At 45.0% G+C, this 23507-nt stretch overlaps 1 protein-coding gene across 1 annotated transcript in view; it reads right to left on the bottom strand.

Moving 5' to 3' along the window:
- KCNK13 (potassium two pore domain channel subfamily K member 13) overlaps window positions 1–23507 on the bottom strand; it is a 125177-nt gene that overhangs the window by 101176 nt on the left and 494 nt on the right. The window contains exon 2 of the mRNA XM_015454121.4: window positions 22307–23410. Within this exon, the coding sequence (XP_015309607.1) occupies window positions 22307–22640 (334 nt within the window). The 5' untranslated portion in view covers window positions 22641–23410. The remainder of the gene's footprint in view (window positions 1–22306; window positions 23411–23507) is intronic.

Raw genomic sequence — 23507 nt, 5'->3', positions numbered from 1 at the left:
TAAAATCAGGAAAACCATTTCATTTGCAATAGCATTAAAATAATGAATGACTTAAGAAATTTTTTTAAAAGTCCAAAACTTATGCTCCAAAAAACTATAAAACATTGTTTAAAGAAATTAAAGGATCAAAATAAACGGAAAGACATCCCATGTTCATAGATTGGAACACTTAGTATTGTTAAGATGGCAAAATTCCCCAAATTAATTCAATGTAAGTCTTCTTTGCAGTAATTGATAAACTGATGTTAAAATTCAAATGAAGTTCAAGGGACTCAGAATAGTCAAAACAATCTTGGGGGGAAAAAACCAACAACATTGGAGGACTCACACTTCCTGATTTCAAAATTTACTACAAAGCCACAGTAATCGAGGTACTGGAATAAGGACAGACAGACAGGTCAATGGAATAGAATTGAGAGTCCAGATATCAATTTCATGTTTATGGTTAATTGATTTTTGTCAAGCATGCTAAAAATTAAATGGGGGTAAGAATAGTCTTTTCAATAAATGATGCTGGAACAATTGAGTAGCCACATGCAAAAGAATTAAGTTGGATCCTTTCTTAGTTCATTCTGCAGTGTTATAACAAAATACCACAGACTGGGTAACTTACAAAGAACAAAAATTTACTTCTTAGAATTTTGAGGCTTGGAAGTCTAAGATCAAGACACTGACAGCTTGAAAGGGCCTTCTTGCTGTCGTCACATGACGGAATACATGACATAGTGGAAGGGCAAGGAGAGAGAGAAGGAGGCCAAACGTGCCCTTTCATAACACAATTAATCCCATCCATGTGGGCAGAGCCTTCATCACCTAATCACCTCTTAAAGGTCAAACCTCTTTATATTGTTAGAATGGCAATTAAATTTCCATGTGAGCTTTGGAGGAAACAAACACTGAAACCACAGCAGACCCATATTTCACACCATGTACAAAAATTAACTCAAAACGGATGAGCAACCTGAATGTAAGAGCAAAAATATAAAACCCTTAGAAGAAAACATAAGTATAAATCTTCATGACCTTAAATTAGGTAATGGTTTCTTATAATATGACACTAAAAGCATAAGCAACAAAAAGAAAAATAGAACTTTATCCAATAAATTGGACTTTATCAAAATTTAAAGCTTTGGTGCTTCAAAGAACATCAAGAAGATAGTGAAAAGACAACCCACAGAAGGGGAGAAATCTTTGCAAATCATATATCAGTTAATGGACTTGAATCTAGAATATATAAAGCACTTTCATAACTCAGCAATAAAAGGACAAATAACCCAATTAAAAGATAGGCAAAGAATCTGAACAGACCTTTCTTTTAAGATAGTATACAAATGGTCAATAAACACACAAAAAGATGCTCAGTATCATTTGTCATTAGAGAAATGCAAATCAAAACCACAATATGATACTGTTTCACATCCAAAGAGAGACAGTAAAAGTGCTGGAGAGGGTGTGGAGAAATTGGAACCCTTGTACACTGTTGGCGGGAATATACAGTGTTATAGCCATTTTGGAAGTTTGTCCAAAGATAAAGAATAGAGTTACTACATGACCTAGCAATTCCAAACCTATATGCTCAAGAGAAATGAAACATATGTCCACATAGAAAACTTGTGCTCTGTAGACATACGTTTTTATAAACTTATTCGACATTGTATGGTATTATTCATAGTAGCTAAAAAGTGGAAACAATGTAAATGTCCATCAACTGATTAACTGATAAATAAAATGTGGTACATCCATGTAGCAGAGTATTATCTGGCAACAAAAAGGAGAGAAGTACTAATACATGCTACAACATGGCTCACCTGAAAACATGCTAAGTGAAAGAAGTCAGTCACAAAAGACCACATGTTGTATGATTCCATTTATATGAAACGTCCAGAATAGGCAGATCTATAGAAAGTAGATTGTTGGTTGCCTAAGGCTGGAGGGGAGAGTGTCTTAGTTCACTAGGTGTTGCTATAACACAATACCTGAGACCAGATAATTAATAAAGAAAAGAGGAGGCCAGGTACAGTGGCTCATGCCTGTAATCCCAGCACTTTGGGAGGCCGACATAGGCAGATCATCTGAGGTCAGGAGTTCAAGACCAGCCTGGCCACTATGATAAAACCCTGTCTCTACTTAAAAAAAAAAAAAATAGCTGGGTGTAGTGGCACGCACCTACAGTTCCAGCTACTGGGGAGGCTGAAGCAGGAGAATCACTTAAACTCAGGAAGCAGAGGTTGCAGTGAGCTGAGATCATGCCACTGCACTCGAGGTTGGGCAACAAAGTGAGACTCTGTCTTGAAAAAGAAAACAGGTTTATTTAGCTCATGGTTTTGCAGGCTGGGAAGTTCAAGGTTGAGCAACTGAATCTAGTGGCTTCTGGCGAGAGCTTCATGTTGCATCAAAATACGGTGGGGAAATGGAAAGGAAAGCAGGCAAAATATGAGAGGCAACCTCCCTTGGTAACAATCCACTCTCACTGGAACTAATCCATTTCTGAGAGAACGAACCCAGTCTCGAGAGAAAGACATTAAGGATCTTAATGTCCTATTCTTTCCTTCAAGGCACCACCTCCCAACACTGCCACACTGGGGACCAAGCCTCAACATGAGTTATCGTGTGGATAAACCATATTCGAACCATAACAGGGGGCAAACGCTAAAGGGTATGGTGTTTCGTTTTTCAGAACTTGAAATGTCCTAAAGTTGATGGTGGTGATGGTTGCAAAACTCTGTAAATATGCTAAAAACCACGGAATCGTACGCCTTAAATAGATGAATTTTATGGTATATGAATTATACATTGATAAAGCTGTTAAAAAAGAACCATCAGCAGGTATAAAAAATGAATTTGCAAAAAATACACAAAGAACCACATATATGTGTGAAGGAACTCATGTGTGTGTGCTTGGACTTACATGATTGTGGATGAGAAAACAATTCTGGAAAGATCCACATCCAACTCTTGGAGTTGGTTATTTCTTGGAGAGTAGGATGGGGGGGGCAAAGGGAGACTGGTTTTTTACTTTAAATACATTGGAATGATTTGAAAATGCATCCAAATGCATACATATTAAGAATTTTTCATGGAAAAAGTATTTTTTAAAAGAAAACCCACCTTGCAGTTAATAATCGAAGTTAAAGTTTGGAGAGAGAGGACCACACACTCAAAATCTTCTGTTTCCAAATTTTGCCTTTGGCCTAGAACTTCCCAACTAATGGAAATCACTACATATTTTCAATTTCTGAAACCTGGACTTGGCTTAGTCCTCTCTTTGGTCCCAGTGCTCAGCACTGAGCCCTTCGCAGTGCCTGAAAGGCTCGCAGAAAGAAGAGAACCAGAGAGACTCTTCTTCTGGCAGATTCTCATCCTTTGGTTCCCTTTAGGGCAGTCATTCTCCCCCAGGGGGCATTTGGAGAGAGTTTTGGTTGTCACAACTAAGGACACACTATCAAGGGTGGTGCTAAGCACCCTACAATTGACAGGACTGCCCCACAACCGAGGACACTCTGGTCCAAAATGCCAGTTGTGTTGAAGTGGAGAAACCCTGCTCTAGGGTCACAGACATTTTTTACGGAAATGGACATGGGCGGCTTAGCTATTTAGGGCTTTCTCTTAGCCCTGGGGAATCCAAAACAGGTGATGCCAGACAGTCTGGGGTGAGGAATATCCTAACCGGGAACCCTGGGACTGGGGATACAAAGAAGAAAGAGAAAAAACAATACTGAGTTTCATTACTGTTGCTGTTGTTAAAAGGATGATGGCTGCAAACATAAAAGCAAGTCTGAAAACCTGGTATTCCTGATCCCATCCTCCTAAGACACTAACAATAAAAACATTTTTTTTTTTTTTTTGACATCTGGAACCTCCAGTCCTAACCTCTCTCCTGAGCTTCAGAGTTCTTTTTTTCCCCAATTGTTTGTTTATTTATTTATTTGGGATGGAGTCTCACTCTGTCACCCAGGCTGGAGTGCGATGGTGCGATTTCGGCTCACTGCAACCTGTGCCTCCTGGGTTCAAGCGATTCTCCTGCCTCAGCCTCCCAAGTAGCTGGGATTACAGGTGCCCGCCACCATGCCCGGCTAATTTTTTTGTATTTTTAGTAGAAACGGAGTTTCACCATGTTGGCCAGGCTGGTCTCGAACCCCTGACCTCAGGTGATCCGCCTGCCTCAGCCTCCCAAAGTGCTGGGATTACAGGTGTGAGCCACCACACCTGGCCTTCAATTGTTTATTGAATGTCTCCATTCCAAGGTCCCAAAGGCTCCCTAAATTCAATACCTTCGAAACTCAACTCGGGATCCCTCCAGCCGTCCTCACTTTGGTATCCCATTTTGACGACAACAGCATTGTCCACCAAGTTACTGTCACTAGTGTGTGTCCAGGGACAACGCTTCCTCCTCCTCTCCCTCATCTACGAAGAGTCTTCTGCTTTGGGACCTGTTTCCTTCTCCACTTTCAGTTGTGTGCCTCCCAGCATACCTGCTCCCTGCTCACACCGGAGGTGGACGTGTGACCTTGACCTCACTCATTAAGTGTGTGTCATGAAAACACGGCCCAGGCAGGGCCTGCTCAGCTCTTCTCAGGGGCTCCGGGAGCCAGGATCTTTTTCTTTCTGAGTTCCTGGGCACTGCTTTCTGACACATTACTAGCTGGAATAAAGACTTCATTTCTTAGCTATTCCTGCAGCCATGTGACAAAGTTCTGGTCAATGAAATATAAGGAGAAGTAACTGGAATTTCTGGCAAGCCCCTTATAGTAGACACTATTTGTGCCCCATCCAGATTCCTCGAAACCCCTTGAGCCTTGTGAGTGCATCTCCCAGTTGTTGCAGGCTCTGCGGCTAATGGCTCACACTTGTGACTGCACACAGCTGAGACCTGGGTGGTGTAGGCCCCTCTACCCCACCAGCCACAGCCAATGATTGGCTGGTGTGGGAGTAGAAAAACCCAGTTCCTTTGCTTCCAGGTGGGCCAAATTTTAACGTGTAATTTATGCTCCATAAAATAACCTCTTGTTTGACTTTTCCCTTTTCTCGTCCTCAATTCCCTCACACTCCTACTAGTTTTTTTCTGGGAGCACTTCCTTGATAAATCATTTCCTCCCAAATCCTTGGCCCAGAGTCTGTTTCTTAGAGAAACTGACCAAAGACAGTGCCTCAAAAGGGAAGGGACACCCCCTCCCTCTCCCTTTCCTCCATCCTACTACCTAGCACGTCGATGTGATGGCCAGCACACCAGCAGCCATGTTGAACCTGAGAACTAGGGTTATACCACCCAGCTGAAGAGGCTTGACTCCTGGTTGACTTTGTGCAGTCCCCACAGCAACTCTGAATTGCCTACGTGCAGTACCTGTAGGGGAGACCTCTTCTACAGGATAGAGTAACACTTTGTGTGCTTCCGCTACTTTTCAGGGCTTTGTAACATTGAAGGCAAACAAAATTCCTAAGCAATATGCTTCCTTAACGGCTGTGTGGACTTGGGAAAGTTACTCACTCTTTTGAGCCTGACTTTCTCTAACTCATAGGATTGTTGAAAGAATGAGCAGGTCATGATCTCTTCTCAAACAGCCCTTAGGCCCCATGTCCTCCAGGAAAAAAGTTCTTACTTAATTGAAGGAGTGATGATTGCTACTTCATCAGTTCAGGGAGCTCAGTCTTCATCCATCAGCCTGTGAAATCGGCTCACCTGTTGCTGAGTACTCAGCACTACATCCCTGGGTATTCAAAGCATGCCTTGCCCTGCCCGCCCTTCCTCCCTCCCTTCCTTCCTCCTTCTTGCTCTCTCTTTCTTTTCTTTCTTTCCTTCCTTCCTTCTTTCTTTCCTTTTCATTTCTTTCTTTCTCCCTCTCTCTTCCTCCCTTCCTTCTTTCTACACAACTACATCGCTGTGTATTCAAAGCATGCCTTTTATTCTTTCTTTTTCTTTCTTTCCCTTCTTTCTCCTTCCTTCCTTCCTTCCCTCCTTCCTTCCTCTCTCTCTCTCTCTCTTTTTTTTTTTTTTTTTTTGAGACTGTGTCTTGCTCTGTCAGGCAGGCTGGAGTGCAATGGCATGATCTTGGTTTACTGAAACCTCTGCCTCCTGGATGGCATGACCTTGGCTCACTGAAACCTCCACCTCCTGGGTTCAAGCTATTCTCCTGTCTCAGCCTCCCGAGTATTTGGGATTATAGGCGTGCGCCACCACGCCTGGCTGATTTTTATATTTTTAGTGGAGGTCAGGTTTCGCCATGTTGGCCAGGCTGGTCTCGAACTCCTGACTTTAGGTGATCCGCCCACCTCGGCCTCCCAAAGTGCTGGGATTACAAGCTTGAGCCACTGCGCCCGGCCCTTTTATATATTTCTTTATACAGCTGCTGTTATTGGGTCACAGTCTGTTAAAGAAACTAAGTCCTCTCAAAATATGGTAGGTTGAGAAATAGTATAGCATGTCTCTATTCCAAATATTAAATATATAACATCTGGAGCCAAAAGGATCAGGAGCTAGAAGGAACAAGACAGGCCTTACTGAGGAAAATGATAAATGTGGCCTACGTTCAGTTTTTAGATTTTGAGCCCTAAAAAAGGGTTCATGATTCTGTTGGGAATGGGATGGCTTACAGTAAACAAGTAGAGAAATTGAAAGGGGAGGAACCCCACAAGTGAGCAAGATTTAATGAAGAAAATCCATGTTAAGAGAGAAGAGAGAGATAACAATAAGGTACTATCAATAACTATCACGTGATAATGAAAAAGACGGCAGCAGAAGAATAGCAAAGAGGAATGCCAGGCCAGTGCCTGACACACAGTAGGCTGCTGAAATAGTATCTGCTGAAAGCACTGTCAGTGGACGGCCATCAGACAATGGAGAAAAGAATTAGTGAGCTGGAAGACACATGGAGAATCAAACCCGTAATATCAAAGTAAGCAAATAGGTGAAAACAAAGCAAAAGTACCTAGTAGACTTTTAAAAACATGAATACCCAACTTGAGAATAATAAGTAGGACAAGATAAAAATGCAGGGATTCTCTGAACTATCATTAAGGAAACATTTGAAGAAAAATTCCCAGGACTGGCCAGGCATGGTGGCTCACACCTATAATCCCAGCACTTTGTGAGGCCGAGGCAGGCGGATCACCTGAGGCCAGGAGTTCGAGACCAGCCTGGCCAACATGGCGAAACCCTGTCTATGCTAAAAATACAAAAAATTAGCCGGGCGTGGTGGTGGGTGCCTGTAATCCCAGCTACTTAATAGGCTGAGGCAGGAAAATTGCTTGAACCCGGGAGGCGGAGGCTGCAGTGAGCAGAGATTGTGCCATTGCACTCCAGCCTGGGCAACAAGAGAGAAACTTCATCTAAAAAAAAAAAAAAAAAAATTCCCCAGAATAGAAAAACAATTGATCAAGACATTAACTGCTCAGAGAACCTTCCAAAATAATTCCAGAAAGAAAGACGCTCAGACAATATTTTCTTTTTCCAGGAGGTACACTGTTAGTTGTCTACACAATATTGTTGCTACACAATATTGACTTCCCTTCTGCCTCAACAAAGAAACCCTAGCTGCATTTGAGATAGCAATGAGCTCACGTGCAGATGGGGATTGGGGGACAATCTGACATGGTTGGCACCAATGAATTGTCGGAGTTTTCCCAGAAAGTTCTTTTCAGCTGGCACATACCTTTTACCTCTTTCCTTCCCTCTTCCTGTCTTGATAGTGCTTACAATTTCTGTTTTATGAGCAAAAGAGAGACAGAGCCACCATCTAAACCTGGCAGAACAGAGAGACAGAAGGTTCTGGGACTCTGGTGGCCTTGTGGGACTATTATATCAGCCCTGGATCACAGACCTCTGAACTTCTATGCTATATGAGAAAAATAAATTTCTGTCTGTTTAAATCACTGCTATTTCCTACTACATGCAGCCGAATGCAACCTGCAGTCAATATGCCTGTCATTTTGAAGAAGCAGTACTACAGGCAACCAAAAGGAACAATACTACTTTGAGACCTAAGTACCAATAAAAGTGGCTGCAGAGTTAGGAGTAAGAAGAGCACCAGACAGAAAGCACAGAAGAAACAGGTAACAAATATGGTTGTTATTTCCTCTTTCCTCCAACTCCACTAAGTGTTAAACGGGGCATCATTTTCAGACCACACAGGAAAAGTCATTCTCTCAAAGGTTAATTATTTTGCCTTTACTTTCTGTTTGAAGGCACAAGCAAAGCTTGAGGAGAGAAAATGGGGTTTAAGTGAATGATGAACCAAAGCCTTAAGGTCCAGAGGCATGAGAAGAACAAAACTAGAGAGAGAGATGGGGAGAACCAAAAAGGGAAGTCTAGGCCTGGCGTAGAGGCTCATTCCTGTAATCCCAGCACTTTAGGAGGCCAAGGTGGATCCCTGAGATCAAGAGTTCAAGACCAGTCTGGGCAACACGGGGAAAAACCATCTCTACGGGAAAAAAAAAAAAAAAAAAAATTAGCCGGGCCTGGTGGTGCGCACCTGTAATCCCAGCTACTCAGGAGGCTGAGGCAGGAGAATCGCTGGAACCTGGGAGGTGGAGGTTGCAGTGAGCCAAAATTGCGCCACTGCACTCCAGCCTGGGCGACAGAGCCAGACTCCGTTTCAAAAAAAGAAAAGTCCATAAATCACTAGAGGGGTTAAAGAGGTCATAAGCTCTCAGTTAAAAGATGTGATGATACAAGGTAGATTCCAAGATGTAAAAACGTCATTTAAAAAAGCATTTCCAGGGAACAAGATACAACAAGGACCTGGGAGGCAAGGAGGTTGTAGGAAATGGGTTGAACCCCAAGCTGAAAGATTCTGTATCACCAATAAACCGAGGTCTCAATTTTATTTATAAACATAAAAAATAGTGGTAGAAATGGTTTTTATCCTGAGATAGTTTAGATATGATTTCATTCTGATCATATTTAAATGACAAAAAGAACATCTAAGCCATCACAATAAAAATACAGAATTGAAAACAGACTTAAAAGGATAAGACAAGTATAGGATGAAGGAGGATAATACCAGTGAAACCAAATATTAAGTACATCAAATTTTCCTACAAAGATAAAATAAAATTTAAAAATATAAAATTAAAAAAATATAAAAATGTGTTAACAGGTTAATTTAAAACAAAAATTACTAAAGATTACAACTAAAGAGATGGTCTAAAATCTGCAAGTGTCTGCTAATATGATACAGAAATTTAATCATATCTCAGTTTAAAAATAGGTATTAGCATATAAAGCATTTAGAGGTAAAGGTAATACTATTATAATGAAATAGTAATAAAAATTATGCAAGTGATAAAAGCAATAGCACTGAATTTATATGCCCAGAAACATACAATGAAATGTCATTTTGGATGTGTTTTCTGTTTGGGGGTGGTTGTGGATAATGTTTCCTCCAGGTCCAAAATTCAGTAACATAAGAGAAAAACCAACTGAAATATATAGATACAACAGGATATATAGAAACAACAAATAAAAAGGAGAAATCTGCAAAATGCATATTCTCAAATCATTATAGAATAATTTTAGAAATAAGTCAAAGCATCACTATATAGTCAACCTCACAAAACCTTTTTTTTGTTTTTTGAGACAGAGTCTCACTCTGTTGCCCAGGCTGGAGTGCAGTGGCACAATCTTGGCTCACTGCAAGCTCCACCTCCCGGGTTCATGCCATTCTCCTGCCTCAGCCTCCCAAGTAGCTGGGACTACAGGCGCCCACCACCTCCCGAGTACCTGGGACTACAGGCGCCCGCCACGACGCCCAACTAATTTTTTTGTATTTTTAGTAGAGAGGGGGTTTCACTGTGTTAGCCAGGATGGTCTTGATCTCCTGACCTCGTGATCCGCCTGCCTCGGCCTCCCAAAGTGCTGGGATTACAGGTGTGAGCCACCGCGCCCAGCCTCACAAAACCTTTTTAAAAGCAATCATTTAAAATAACATTTGAGATGAGTTAAAGAGCTGAACAGAGAATGGATAAGAATCTTTATCTCAACCATGGAGGGGACCTGCATTTATGAAAAGCTATAGAAAAAAATGCTGCTGCTCAAAATGAGTGTATTTGGCTCTATAAAAATCTTTTCTACATACAAAAAATTTAAGCCAATCAAAAAGTGGCTAAACAGGATAAATATTTTAGACATATAAATATATCAAGTTCTTCTGCTCTGAAACAATCAAATAAATACAAACTTGAGGCAAGGCCTGGTGGCTCATGCCTGTAATCCCCGCACCTTGGGAGGCTGAGGCGGGCGGATCACGAGGTCAGGAGTTCAAGACCAGCCTGGCCAATATGGTGACACCTCGTTTCTACCAAAAATACAAAACTTTGCCCGGTGTCGTGGTGCGCACCTGTAGTTCCAGCTACTCGGGAGGCTGAGGCGGAAGAATCGCTTGAACCTGGGGAGGCGGAGGTTGTAGTGAGCCGAAATCACGCCACTGCACTACAGCCTGGGCTCCGTCCCCCCTCCAAAAAAAACAAACACACACACACACAAAAAAAAAAACAAAAAAAGTGGCTCACACCTGTAATCCCAGCAGTTTGGGTGGCCGAGGTGGGCGGATCACCTGAGGTCAGCAGTTTGAGACCAGCCTGGCCAACATGGTAAAATCCCATCCCTATTTTGTAATAATAGAAAAATTAGCTGGGCGTGGTGGCCGGCGCCAGTAATCCCAGCTACTCCGGAGGCTGAGGCAAGAGAATTGCTTGAACCCAGGAGGCAGAGGTTGCAATGAGCCGCGATCACGCCACTGTACTCCAGCCTGGGTGACAGAGTGAAACTCTCCAGAAAAACAAAACAAAACAAACAAAAAAAACCCACAACAACTTGAGGGGTCCTCTTGGCCCTTGAAGCAGCCCTTAAAATACCATGAACCCCATGGCTCCGTGGACCACAGTTTGAAAACCATAGTCCTGGTTGATCTTCAGGGCTAACGCCTTGTGATCTTCATCAGCTGCTTAAAAGGAGGGAAGACCCAGGCCGGGCGCGGTGGCTCAAGCCTGTAATCCCAGCGCTTTGGGAGGCCGGGACGGGCGGATCACGAGGTCAAGAGATCGAGACCATCCTGGCTAACACGGTGAAACCCCGTCTCTGCTACAAAAATACGAAAAAACTAGCCGGGCGAGGTGGCGGGCGCCTGTAGTCCCAGCTACTCAGGAGGCTGAGGCAGGAGAATGGCGTAAACCCGGGAGGCGGAGCTTGCAGTGAGCTGAGATCCGGCCACTGCACTCCAGCCTGGGCGACAGAGCGAGACTCTGTCTCAAAAAAAAAAAAAAAAAAAAAAAAAAAAAAAAAAAAAAGGAGGGAAGACCCAAGACAAAGAGAACCTTGGTGCCAACATGACAAGAGCTAACAGGCAAAGTCAGGAAGTGATTTCTGGGATCAAATATGTCTGAACTGGTCCTGGGGGCGGGCACCCGTCCTCATGGTGATGGGAGAGAGGTTGCAGCTTTGAGACGACTGCCGACTGCCGGTGGGAGGCAGAAGTCTCTGTTTACATGGACTCCTGGGCGGTAGGCAGCACGCTACCCAAATCTCACACCCGTGGTAGCACACACATCATCAGCCTCCGCTGGGCTTCTGCTAACCAGACCACTTCTGTCTTCTTAGACTATCCCAGGTCACCTAAGGGCCACCACACTATAAAATAAAAGAGACCATACACGGTCACTTTAACTGGCGATTCTTCCCACAACACGGACCCCAAAGGAAGAAAAGGTAAAGAAGTGATGGTTCAGAGTGTAAGGTTTGAAGGGAGATGCCACACTGCTTCCAGCTGGGTGGCTTCAGACGGAGCACAGAAGCTCTCGGAGCCTCGGGATCCTTGTCGGCAACATGAGAATATTAATAGTACCGACCTTATGGGGTTGTTGTTACAACTAAACGTACACAAAGATGTGCATTGTATTTAACATTGTGTGTGTGAAATCCAAAATTTCATACCTTTATTATATGCAATAGTAAAAAAAAAAAAATCACATATAACCCCCAAGTCCAACTATTTGAGGATAGTTAAACCATTCTGCATTCATATAAACACGTGGAATTCTTGAGAAAGTGTATAGGAAATAATGTGAAAAAGCTAATAGTCCACACATACTTATAGATTTCAATAACTGTGTGTAGTCACAGAAATTAGAAGAGTTTAAGTGAGTGTAACCGCCCTTAGTTTCTTTTAGAAATAAGTGCATGCAAGGTTCACTCTCTGTGAAAAAGCGTCCTTTAAGTGAACTATAAAAAGCAAGCTCTGCTACACTCAAGAGCGATGCTATGCGCTCCCTGTCCTTCTCCCTCCCAAAGATAAGGAAGCCCAGAGCTCGTGATCATCAAAGCTTCAACTGAGGGACTCAACCCCTCAGACCTGTCTGGCCAGCACAATGCTGTTTCAAAGTGAGAATCTGAATGCCTGTGTTGGGGCTGCTCTCTCCAGGGTACAAGGCCCTACTGCTCCCTAATGTCCTACCACGTGTTACACTCATTTACATTCACCCTCTGACCCCTGAGTTCACGGATTACAGTGTTTCCCTTTCAAGGAGAGGTGATCAGTTGAGAGACACAGGACAGCTGATTAGAGAATGGGAAAAATAAACCCCTGAGCACCTAATTAAGCTTATAAAGATGGCTCTCTGGCCAAAGGAAGATGCAGTAGGTGTGCTGAAGGTCCTGGTAAAATATCTGGCAATTCACATGAGCTGAACCGAAAGAGGCAGAAGGCCAGAGGATGAAGGGAGGGCCGTGTTATGACAGAGGTGCCTCCTGATGAGGTGATTCTCCCACTGTCCTCAGCAGGACCCCGTGCTTCTGGGTCTGAACGCAGAAATGTCCTCCTCGAATGGCTGAGATGTTCCCCAGGTGTAAAGTCATTAATGTCCTAGTGATCACCATCTTCCCCTACTCTTCCTTTTTTTTTTTTTTTTTTTTTTTTTTTTTTTTTTTTTTTTGAGACAGATTCTCACTCTGTCACCCAGGCTGGAGTGTGGTGGTGCGATCTTGGGTCACTGCAACCTTCCAGGTTCAAGTGATTCTCCTGCCTCAGCCTCCCGAGTCGCTGGGACTACAGGCGTGCACCACCACGCCCAGCTAATTTTTTGTATTTTTAGTAGAGACAGGGTTTTACCATGTTGGCCAGGATGGTCTTGATCTCCTAACCTCGTGAGCTGCCCACCTTGGCCTCCCAATTCTCTCCTTCCTTCTAAGGGGAAAAGACTGTTACTTGCTGGTAAACTGCCAGGACTGTCCTTTACTATGGGGAGTCCAGGAAATATGCTGAGAGAAAGCTAAATGATGTTGCAGACGTGAAGTCAATCCTGATAACAGGGACCAGGGAGAGATGTGGGGAGATGGGACCAGGAGGGACAGAAAGACAGGGCTGATGGTTGGGAGAAACTTGGTGAGGAGTTTAGGCTTAAGAGGTTCCAGAACTCCTTTGAGATAGATATGAGAGCCTGGGAGAGGAGAAAAGGAAGAAGTTTCCTTTACGTTATAAATTGGAGACTCTTTAAGGTTCTTTTAAGATACAAGCAGAAATCAAATTTATTTTTCATTACTTTTGGCTAACACACCGTGCTTCTTTCAAAAGAAGACAGCTTCTTGGACAGGACCCCAAGGAGCCCAAGGATTATTTGGGTTAACACTCAAACCAAACCCATCTCTCCTTCATAGACAAAGGGACAGAGGGAAAGAGAGAACTGGATGGAATTTAGGATAAAAGAAAAGGAAGCCATTCTATTTTATAATATAAACAAGAATTTCTAATGCAACAGGCTAAGATGAGCATATGTGAATACTAAATGCTGGGCAATGGAGAGTGAGGGCTATGTCCTGCAACACAGCTCTAACTTCCAGATACTGAAACGTTCCCAGCAGGAAACAAATAATTGAACAAATCCAGGATTCTCAGAATGGATGATCTGAGCTTCCCCATGAAATTTTAGAAGCTGGAAGAGGTATGGCCCTCTCACCCTACCTCGAGTGGAGGTAAGCTCTCACCAGCTACCCTTCCTGTCTCCTCATTCCCCATGACCACACATTGCTCCTCAGCTGCAATTCCAAAATGCACCTGCCACTGTTCGCATGAAACAATACATTAAAGTGCTCTAAAAGTCACTGCTGTAACTGGAAACGGAGAGTAGTTGCAAAAAAAATACCAAACAAAAGCTTGCATTCTTATGGAATCTGGATGGACAAAGATTGAAGCACGAAGACAATGGGAGAAAGCACAAGGAAAGGACTGAAATACGAAAACTGAATTGAAATGAAAAACATTTCTCTATCTAAGTAATAAATAAGAAATTATAGACATTGAACAGAGAACAAAGAATGAAAAATATGACACATTTAGTCTTTATACAGGGTCGAAATCCTTAAACTATAAAGCACACAGGTACACTTTAATTAACATGGCATCCCCCTTGCTCCCAGCAGAAAAATGAGGGGAGAATTAGTTGATTCAGAGAAGATGAACTATAAGTATTTTTAATAAACATTTTGAATCAACTTTAATAGAAATCAAAGAGATATTAATTATAAGAAGATTCATTTTTGCCTAATTACAACAATCTGCTCATGTTATAATGGTTATATAGAAAGTAACGAGATACAAAATACATTTCAGTGATTTTAAGATACACCTTTCCCCCAAATTTTAATCTCTCTGAAATCAAGATGCATCCCACAACAGGTAGCATGTCGGAATTTAATTGGCAGTGTTTCTTTCTTGATGGTATGTAAAATAATGATGCATCTTAGATTTTTAAAATAGCACTTTAGGTTCAATATAATTTGTATAATATGATTCCCCAGCCTATTTACAGTGTTTGTTGTTGGTAGAATTATGGATGATTTCTACTTGTTTTATACTTTCCCATATATTCCCAGTCTTCCAAAACTAATATATATTCATCACTAGACACTGAACAAAACAAAACTTGGTTCTAATTCTAACTCTGCCACTTTATAGTTGTGTGGTCTTAAGCAAGAGATTTATGCTGTCTGCACCTCAGTTTCCTTACGTGCAAAATGGAATTAGTAATAACTTCCCCGCCTATCCCGTAAGGTTTGTGCACAAATGCTTTGTAATGTGTGAAGTGCTCAATGTATGATTTAAATCTGGACTCATGCATAACATCCATTAATGTATATCATCAATGCATTTGGGGGATATTTTTATTCTTTCTGAACGCTTCATCTTCTCTGATGTCAGTTTATAACTTTGTACTATAAAATAATGATTTCCAATATTTTATTGTTTGGACTTGATATACTTAGATTTCAAAAGCTCTTTCCCCAGCCTTGTTCCCATAAGAAAAGAAAAAAGAAAAAAAAAGATTCCCAAAGCAATATTCAGTTTGGCACCACATGGATTTACACACTGACCAGGGCCAACCACACACCTACCAGTTGAGCCCCAGAATCCCATGGGGGCCTTGTAGAGTACAGCCATGCAGAGCCAATCATGGGTCACACCCCTGGCCAGAAAAGGGCATCTGCATAATTATTTCTGTTTAATAAAAATGAATAGGGCTGGGTGCAGTGGCTCACTCCTATAATCCCAGCACTTTGAGGGGCCGAGGTGGGCAGATCACGAGGTCAGGAGTTTGAGACCAGCCTGACCAACATGGTGAAACCCCATCTCTACTAGAAATACAAAAATTAGCCGGATGTGGTGGCAGGCGCCTGTAATCCCAGCTACTCAGGAGGCTGAGGCAGGAGAATCGCCTGGATCTGGGAGGCAGAGGTTGCAGTGAGCCAAGATCACGCCATTGCACTCCAGCCTGGGTGACACAGCGAAACTCTGTCTCAAAAAAAAAAAAAAAAAAAAAGAATAAAAACTGTTGTTGAGAATCTAGTCACATATGAGGCAGGGCTGAGCCTCTCCGTCTGAGCATCTCAGGTCCTCATGAACCGAGTCATCTTCTCAGCCTGAGCCCGGCGCATCCCTGCATCTGGATGGTGTGTAATGAACCTGCCCTCAGCGCACTTGACTTCCAGCTGGCGAGGAGGTCATAAGACAGCAGGTGAGCTCACCTCCTCACCATACCTGCCTGGCCACTGGTTTGTCTGTGTTCTAAAGCATGGGAGGGCTTGTCCTAGTCAGCAACATCACAGCACGAACGACCCCCTCTAGACTCTAGATTTCTCAAACTTCAATGTGCCCAGGACTCACCTGGATGTCTTATTAAAGCATAGACTTTGATTTTGTTGGTCTGGGGTTGACCTGAGACTCTGCATTTCTTTTCTTTTCTTTTCTTTTTTTCTGTTTGAGACAGGGTCTTGCCCTATTGCCCAGGCTGGAGTGCAGTGGCACAATCATGGCTCATTGCAGCCTCAGCCTCAACCTCAACCTCCTGGGCTCAAGCAATCCTCCCACCTCAGCCTGCCAAGTAGCTGGGACTACAGGCCTGCATCACCACACCTGGCTAATTTTTTCTATTTTTTTGTAGAGATCAGGTTTCGTCATGTTGGCCAGGCTGGTTTCGAACTCCTGGCCCCAAGCAATCCACCCACCTCTCCCTCCCAAAGTGCTGGGATTACAGGCATGAGCCACCGCGCCAGGCCCAATACATCCTTTTTAGACTGGAAGAAACATTTCTTCTGCAGCTTGCCACGAAGGGACTGGGGTAATGTTTCCCTGACCCCTTGAAGTAGGGTGTGGTGGTTCTGTGAACTGATCTGGCCAATGACATGGGAGTGGAGGGGACCTGTGCTACTTCCAGGTGGTGGCAGCCATTTGATCATTGGTAGTCGACTCTTCAGCCCTTTCTTCCCCTTCCAGAGCAATCCTGGAAGCATGTGCTGAGGAAGAGGAGCCAAGAGACGGAAGAGGCCTGAAGCGCTGGGGCAACACAGAGACGACCGCCCTGTGGCATCACCAGCGCCCATAGTGAACTTGGTGTGGGTACGAAGTACACTTTTATTACATTAAGCTACTGAGATTTTGGGAGTCGCTTGTTACTGCAGCAAAACCTAAGCCTCCCCTGACTCTGTCAAATGCAGAGTACCGCAAACCCTTTGGGGACAGAGGCTAGCTATAGACACACCAGCAAATATGGGGACAAATTCCTAACAAAAGCTGGTTTCAGAGAAAAGATATTCACAGAAGATCATTTACCAGACAAATTGTTATTTTACTTCTCTGAGTACTTTAAATGTATTCCCGTTTCATGTATGATCTCTAGCCTTTTTCAGAATCAACATTTCTGAACTGTGTTTTAATACTCTGCCCTGAGGTTTTCTTTACTCCAGTCAAATATACTTAACATATTTGTCATTTTAACCATTTAAAAGTGTACGATTCAATAGCATTAAATATATTTGCAATGTTGTATAACCATCACCACTGTCTATACCCAAAATGTTTTCAGCATCCCAAACTGAAAGCACCCATTAAACAATAACTCCCGCTTCTGGCCTTCCCTCAGCCCCAGTAACCTCTATTTTAATTTATCTCTATGAATTTGCCTATTCTAGATACCTCATATAAGTGGAATCATATGATAGTTGTCCTTCTGTGTCTGGCTTATTTTACTAAGCATAATTATTTTCAAGGTCCACCTATGTTATAGCATATATCAATATTTCATTCCTTTTTTTTTTTTTTTGAGATGGAGTCTTGCTCTGTCACCCAGGCTGGAGTGCAGTGGAGTGATCTCGGCTCACTGCACCCTCCGCCTTCCGGGTTCCAGCGATTCTCCTGCCTCAGCCTCCAGAGTAGCTGGGACTACAGGCGCGAACCACCACACCTGGCTAACTTTTATACTTTGATTAGAGACAAGGTTTCACCATATTGGCCAGGCTGGTCTCGAACTCCTGACCTTGTGATCCATCTGCCTTGGTCTCCCAAAGTGTTGGGATTACAGGCATAAGCCACTGTGCCTGGCCAATTTCATTCCTTTTTTTTGGCTGAATCATATTCCATTGTATGTAGCCCACATTTGGTTTATTCATTCATCTGTCGATGGACACTTGGGTTGTTTGGATATTGTGAATAATGTTGCTATGAACACTGGTACACAAATATCTGTTTGAATCTCTACTGTTGATTTTTTTTGGGGGGAAATATACCTAGAAATTGAATTGCTGGGTCATAAAGTAGTTCTAGGTTTAACCTTTAGGGAAACTGGCAAACTGTTTTCCACTCTAAGCTTTGACTTTCAAGTCAAAGGTCTCAATTAGGTAACAGTGACATGAAATCCTCAATTGCATTTTCCAGGAAAATATTATTTGTGAATATCATCTGTTATCCTATACAATGTCTCCTATATATAATCCCGAGGAGAAAACACTTTTGAGAATTAGGTACTGGGGCCAGGCGTGGTGGCTCACGCCTGTAATCTCAGCACTTTGGGAGGCTGAGTTGGGTGGATCACTTCAGGCCAGAATTTCAAGACCAGCCTGGCCAACATGGTGAAGCCCTATCTCTACTAAAAATATAAAAATTAGCTGGGCATGATGGCTTGTGCCTGTAATCCCAGCTACTTGGGAGGCCAAGGCAGGAGAATACTTTGAACCTGGGAGGCATGGAAGTTGCAGTGAGCCAAGCTCATGCCACTGCACTCCAGCCTGGGCAACAGAGTGAGACTCCCTAAAAAAAAAAGTGGCTCACACCTGTAATCCCAGCATTTGGGAGGCTGAGGCAGGAGGATCACTTGAGGTCAAGAGTTTGAGGCCAGCCTGGCCAACACGTCAAAGCCCATCTCTATTAAAAAAAAAAAGAGGTTAGCCGGGTATGGTGGTGCACACCTGTAATCCCAGCGACTTGGGAGGCTGAGGCAGAGGAATCACTTGAACCGAGAGGGCAGGGGTTACAATGAACCAATTTGTGCCACTACACTCCAGCCTGGGTGACAGCAAGACTCTGTGTCAAAAAAAAAAGGAGAATTAGGTACTGGGAAAGGTTTATGTTTCCTCCTTTCTGATACTAAGAATTCTAACATGGGTCATGACTGTCTGCCATGAAGCCTGAAACCACATCCGAAGCTTGAACAGTCACTGCTGGTTCTCTCCCTTCCATGGGATTCCCCACCATTCCTTGGGATCTTGTTATCATTTCCTGGCATACTGGCCTGATTTCCAACAGCAGAGCCTGTCTTTGCCTGAAGGCTACCCTTGCACTGTCCACAGAAGAAAATAAGGCCGGAAGTACCTGGAACTTACATCCCTGTGCTCCTTCCTCATCCTCCCCAGACAGCTTTATAACCAATTCCTGACAGGTGTAGGTGTGTAAATATCCCAGCTTTCTTGCGTGGGATATCTGGGTCAGGAACTTTGCATTGCTTCCAAGCTTCCACTTGGGATTAGGTACCAGTTGCCCACTATGGCGCCTGACTTACCAGCATACCCTGGATTAACTTACTTTCCTTCCTTGATTCACTTTCTCTTGCACCTACGTGTATCCCTTGCTCCTCCCAATAAACTGCTGGCACTCAAATTCTTGGCTCAAGGTCTGCTTCTGAGGGAACCCAAACTAAGACAAAGTTCCTTTCTAGCAACTTCATAGCTCTGCTTGCATTCCATATTTCTGTTCTTCTTTTCCCTCGTTCTGAAGTTTTATTTATATTTTATAATTATTTTACTGTATACTTTGTCTGCTACCTCAAAGTCTTTGCAGAATAAAGCATGGTGGAATTAATTTTTAGAAGAAAAACACCATCATGTAATGTTACCATAAAAATGCAAGATATAAGTGGTTTATAGAATATAATTCTAATTTTTAAAAATGCATATGTGTATGAGTATATGCAGAGGAAAAAGGAGACTAGAAGAAAATGGACCAAAACATTAACAATGGTTAATTTGGATGATATGACTGCATATAACTTGATTTTTTCTTCTTTATATTTTATTTTACAAAAAACCTGAACCTTCAGTTTTTTCATCTATAACGGAGGATTGCTATGTCTACCTCGTGGAGTTGTGTTGGCTGAAATGAAGTGTGAATGTAACACAGCAATGAGCTGCATTGCACATTCACGTAATAATCATACAGTATGTGCCTAAAATGGGCCTGATAAAGGTTAGCCAGTGCTGTTATTACAACAATTAGTGAAACAATTTAAAAGGAAATGCTACAAATGAGAAATAAAAATCAGCCCACACTTACATAACGTTTTTTACCTTTTAACACGCATGCACTTACATGAACTTATTGTCCCTCACAAGAACCCTGTGCCAGGGGCAGGCTTAGGTGGAGGGAGGGAGCAGGGGCAGGCAGGACTAATATTCACCAAATAGCTGATGTGTCAGATACCAAGGTGGGCACTCTGTAGATGCCTCAGATGAGAAAAGGATGGGGCTCGGAATAGTTAAGAGGCTTGCCCAAGATACAAAGGCACGATGAAAAGCTCCCACTCCAGACTCTTTGTCCAGGTTTCTTTCCACTCCTCCATGCCACATTGTCATATTCGTATCACCAAAGCCCATGTTCCTAGATGGCCACCTACCCATGCCACTCTCAGTTCCTGCTACATGGATGCACCTGTCCACACACATGCTCTGCTCCTTCCTGCCTCTGTGCCCACTGGGAGCACAAAGAGATGGTTTTTGATGGTGGTGGGGAAGAGTCAGCCCTCAAATCTCCCATCAAAACCATCCCAAGTAACCATTCAATCTAAAAAAATCCTGTACTTGCTATGCAAACACAGTAGAGTCAAGGTCACTTCCAAAATGACACCTCCTAATCAGTTTGTTCATCCCAAGTCTTGCCTATGCGGAGATTCTGGAACTGTCTTCTGAGACATGGGAGGTGATGTGAGGAGGGGCTTTTGGGCTTTTGTCTGCTTAGAGTCCAGCAGAGAATGCGGGCTCGGGGGGAGAAGCATGGGGATGTTATTCCTCCTCCACCAATCTTGGGCCCGTTCTGGTCTGCTGCGAGTTTTCCTGCCTGATACCTAGTTATGGTGGTGCCATCATGGCCTGATGGGCAGCACCATCTGGGATGGGATGGGGGCTGGGAACCAGGCACTTCAGATACAACCTGTGTGTCCCTCATCATGCTGGTCCTCTGCCTCGCCTGCTATGCATCAGCTGAAGCCCTGAATTCCCGGACTAGCCCTGGGAAGTCTTTCTTGATGAATCTAACCTGAAGCCAATCTCTTTTGTCTTTTGTGCTGCTTCTCCTGGCAGAATGTCTATGTAGCACAGCCATGTGTGGGAGCCTCAAGGAGGTTCAACTTCTCTCCCCACCTCACTAGCGAGCTCTTCTAGAGCGCACAGGGGCAGTAGCTACAGAGCGCTCAGCACATGCACCCTGGGCTGTTTGCAGCTGCCAGCCTTTTTTGCAGCTTGGAGGCCACTGCCTCTCCATCTAACTTTTCCAAGCTCCCTCCCCTGCTCCAGGTCTCTTTTTGCCTCCCTCAGAATTTATTTCTACAGCATCTTCCCCAACCCCCATTAATCACTTGATTATTCTTCAAGGATGAACAATCTTTATGGGTGTGGTGCAAAGACTCCCCTAAATCATTTTCCTTCTGCTGGGAAATAAACACAACTGATTGTAGCTGTGCTACATCTTTGCTAAAAACTTCTCAATGGCTCCCAGGTGCCTCTAGATAAGTTCCAGCTCCTCAGTCTGTCAGTGAAGGTCCTACCCCCACCTCCATCCCATTAGTCAGCAGACCTTCCTAGTCTTCCTTCCACCGCTCCAACCAGCTCATGGGACCCCTGAGTGTGACTCTCTCCTGCTCCAGGGTGCAACGCGCTTTCAGTTCCCAAACCCAAGTTATGCCTAACACGAACTGATTCAGGCCAAAGGTCACTTCCCTGGTTCTTCCTGGTGGGAAATTTTCCATCCTTTGAACCGTCATTGGCACTTTGGCTTCCTCACTTCCAGTCTGGTGTTCTGATTTTTTCTCCGTGTGAAGTCGAGGGCAGAATGTTTTAAAACCTGCACTTCCCTTCTAACTGACTCAGTAAATGTTCAGTTTCCTGTCCCCATCTGTAAAAGCTTTCCTCCCCATGAACTCAAGCCCTGTCTCCTTCATGAGACTGAAAATCTCCCAGAGCAGAGCGTCTCCAACTTAAGGATCATTCCAATCCTTTGGGGACTTTGTTAACAGGCAGATTCTGACTCAGCAGGTCTGCAGAGGGGACTGAGACCGCATTTCTAACAAGCTGCCAGGTGACGCTGAAGCTGCCGGTGCCTGGACCACATTAGAGCAGCGGGGAGGCAATACCACCTGTTGATCAGGCTACAGCTCATGTCAGTGCAGTCGGGCTGGGTGCCCAGATGGATGAATGAAAGGCTGAGAGGGTCGGTCCTGCCCCCTCCCCCCGAGAGGAAGTGGAGGCCGCCCGGAGGTTGTCAGCGAGTCCGGCCAGCACACTTACCTATGGTGGACACGACGGTGCCCACGAAGTAGAAGGCGCCGGTGAAGTCCCAACGCGGGCGGACGTTGTCCACGCGGATGCCGGCCCGAGTGGCCTCCTCGTAGTGGCGGAGGAAGCCGCGCAGCTCGTCGCGGCTCAGGTTGTGGCCGCGGCTGAAGTTGGCCAGGCGCTCCTCCCAGCGCTGCTTGGCCTGGCGCTCGTGCGCCAGCTCCAGCGCGGAGAAGACGGCGGCGCCGCCCAGCAGGTAGAGCACGATGAGCGCGGCCAGCAGCAGAAAGCGCGCGTTGTCCTCGTTCAGGTGGCCCGGGCCCCAGCTGAAACCTCGACCGGCCATGGCCGGGCCCCCAGGGGCAGCCCCCAGGGGCGCCAGCGGAGTCTCGCCCTCCCCCGGGAAATAAGGGCCCCCGGCGCTCAGCCGGCTCCCAGGCGCCCCACCGCCGACTCGCCCATGACCGCCGGGAGCTCCCGCAGGCCGCGAGGCTCCCCCGGCCGCCGCCTCGGTAGCTCCTGCGGCGCCAGCTCCCCACGTCCTCCTTGACGCCTAGTTTCAAATCCGCTTTGTCGCCGCCGTTCCCCTCCACTCCCCCCGCTCTCTTCGGAGTTCTCCTTAACGCCGAAGGTCCCAGGGAGCGGGCGCAGAGTCCACGTCTGCTTGGCGCTGGGTTGCGGACGCCGTTTCCATCCCTGCTCCCTGTCTGGCTTAGGTAGGGGAGGGGGCGTGGCGCGTCCTCAGGGCAAGCTCGAGCGAAGTCGAGTTTCCGCCGAAGAGAAGGTCGAGGGGGTCCGGAGGTCGGCGGGTAAGCAGAGCCACTGGGTCCTGGTTCCTTTGACTATCGCTTCTCAGGCCACCGACGGCTAAGACGCGGGCGTCAGTCTGCTAGCTTTGTAGGTGCCTCCCCAGGTAGACCGACGGTGGTGCGTCCTAGTTGTGGTCGTGGTGTCGCGCTGAGCCTGTGGCCTCCCGAGTCACCGAATCGGCTGCTGGGGCTTAGGGATGGAGCGGGTCCAGGGTGGGCGCAAGGAGAGAGGGGCTGTACTGAGCGGCGTCCGCGGGCTCCGACCTCCCGCCGGGCCCCAACGCTGCGCATCCGTTGCGCGGACAGGCTGGAGAGAGGAGACCAGAAAGGGAGGTTGGAACAGGGAGCGAAGGAAGTTAGGGGCATCTCCCCCGGGCAGCCGGCCTCGCCTTGCCCATGCCAGA

Source organism: Macaca fascicularis, chromosome 7 (genome assembly GCF_037993035.2).
Source record: "Macaca fascicularis isolate 582-1 chromosome 7, T2T-MFA8v1.1".
NCBI classification, from domain to species: Eukaryota; Metazoa; Chordata; class Mammalia; order Primates; family Cercopithecidae; genus Macaca; species Macaca fascicularis.
The sequence above is the reverse complement of the archived record's forward strand: the minus strand, read 5'-3'. Positions and strand labels throughout refer to the sequence as shown.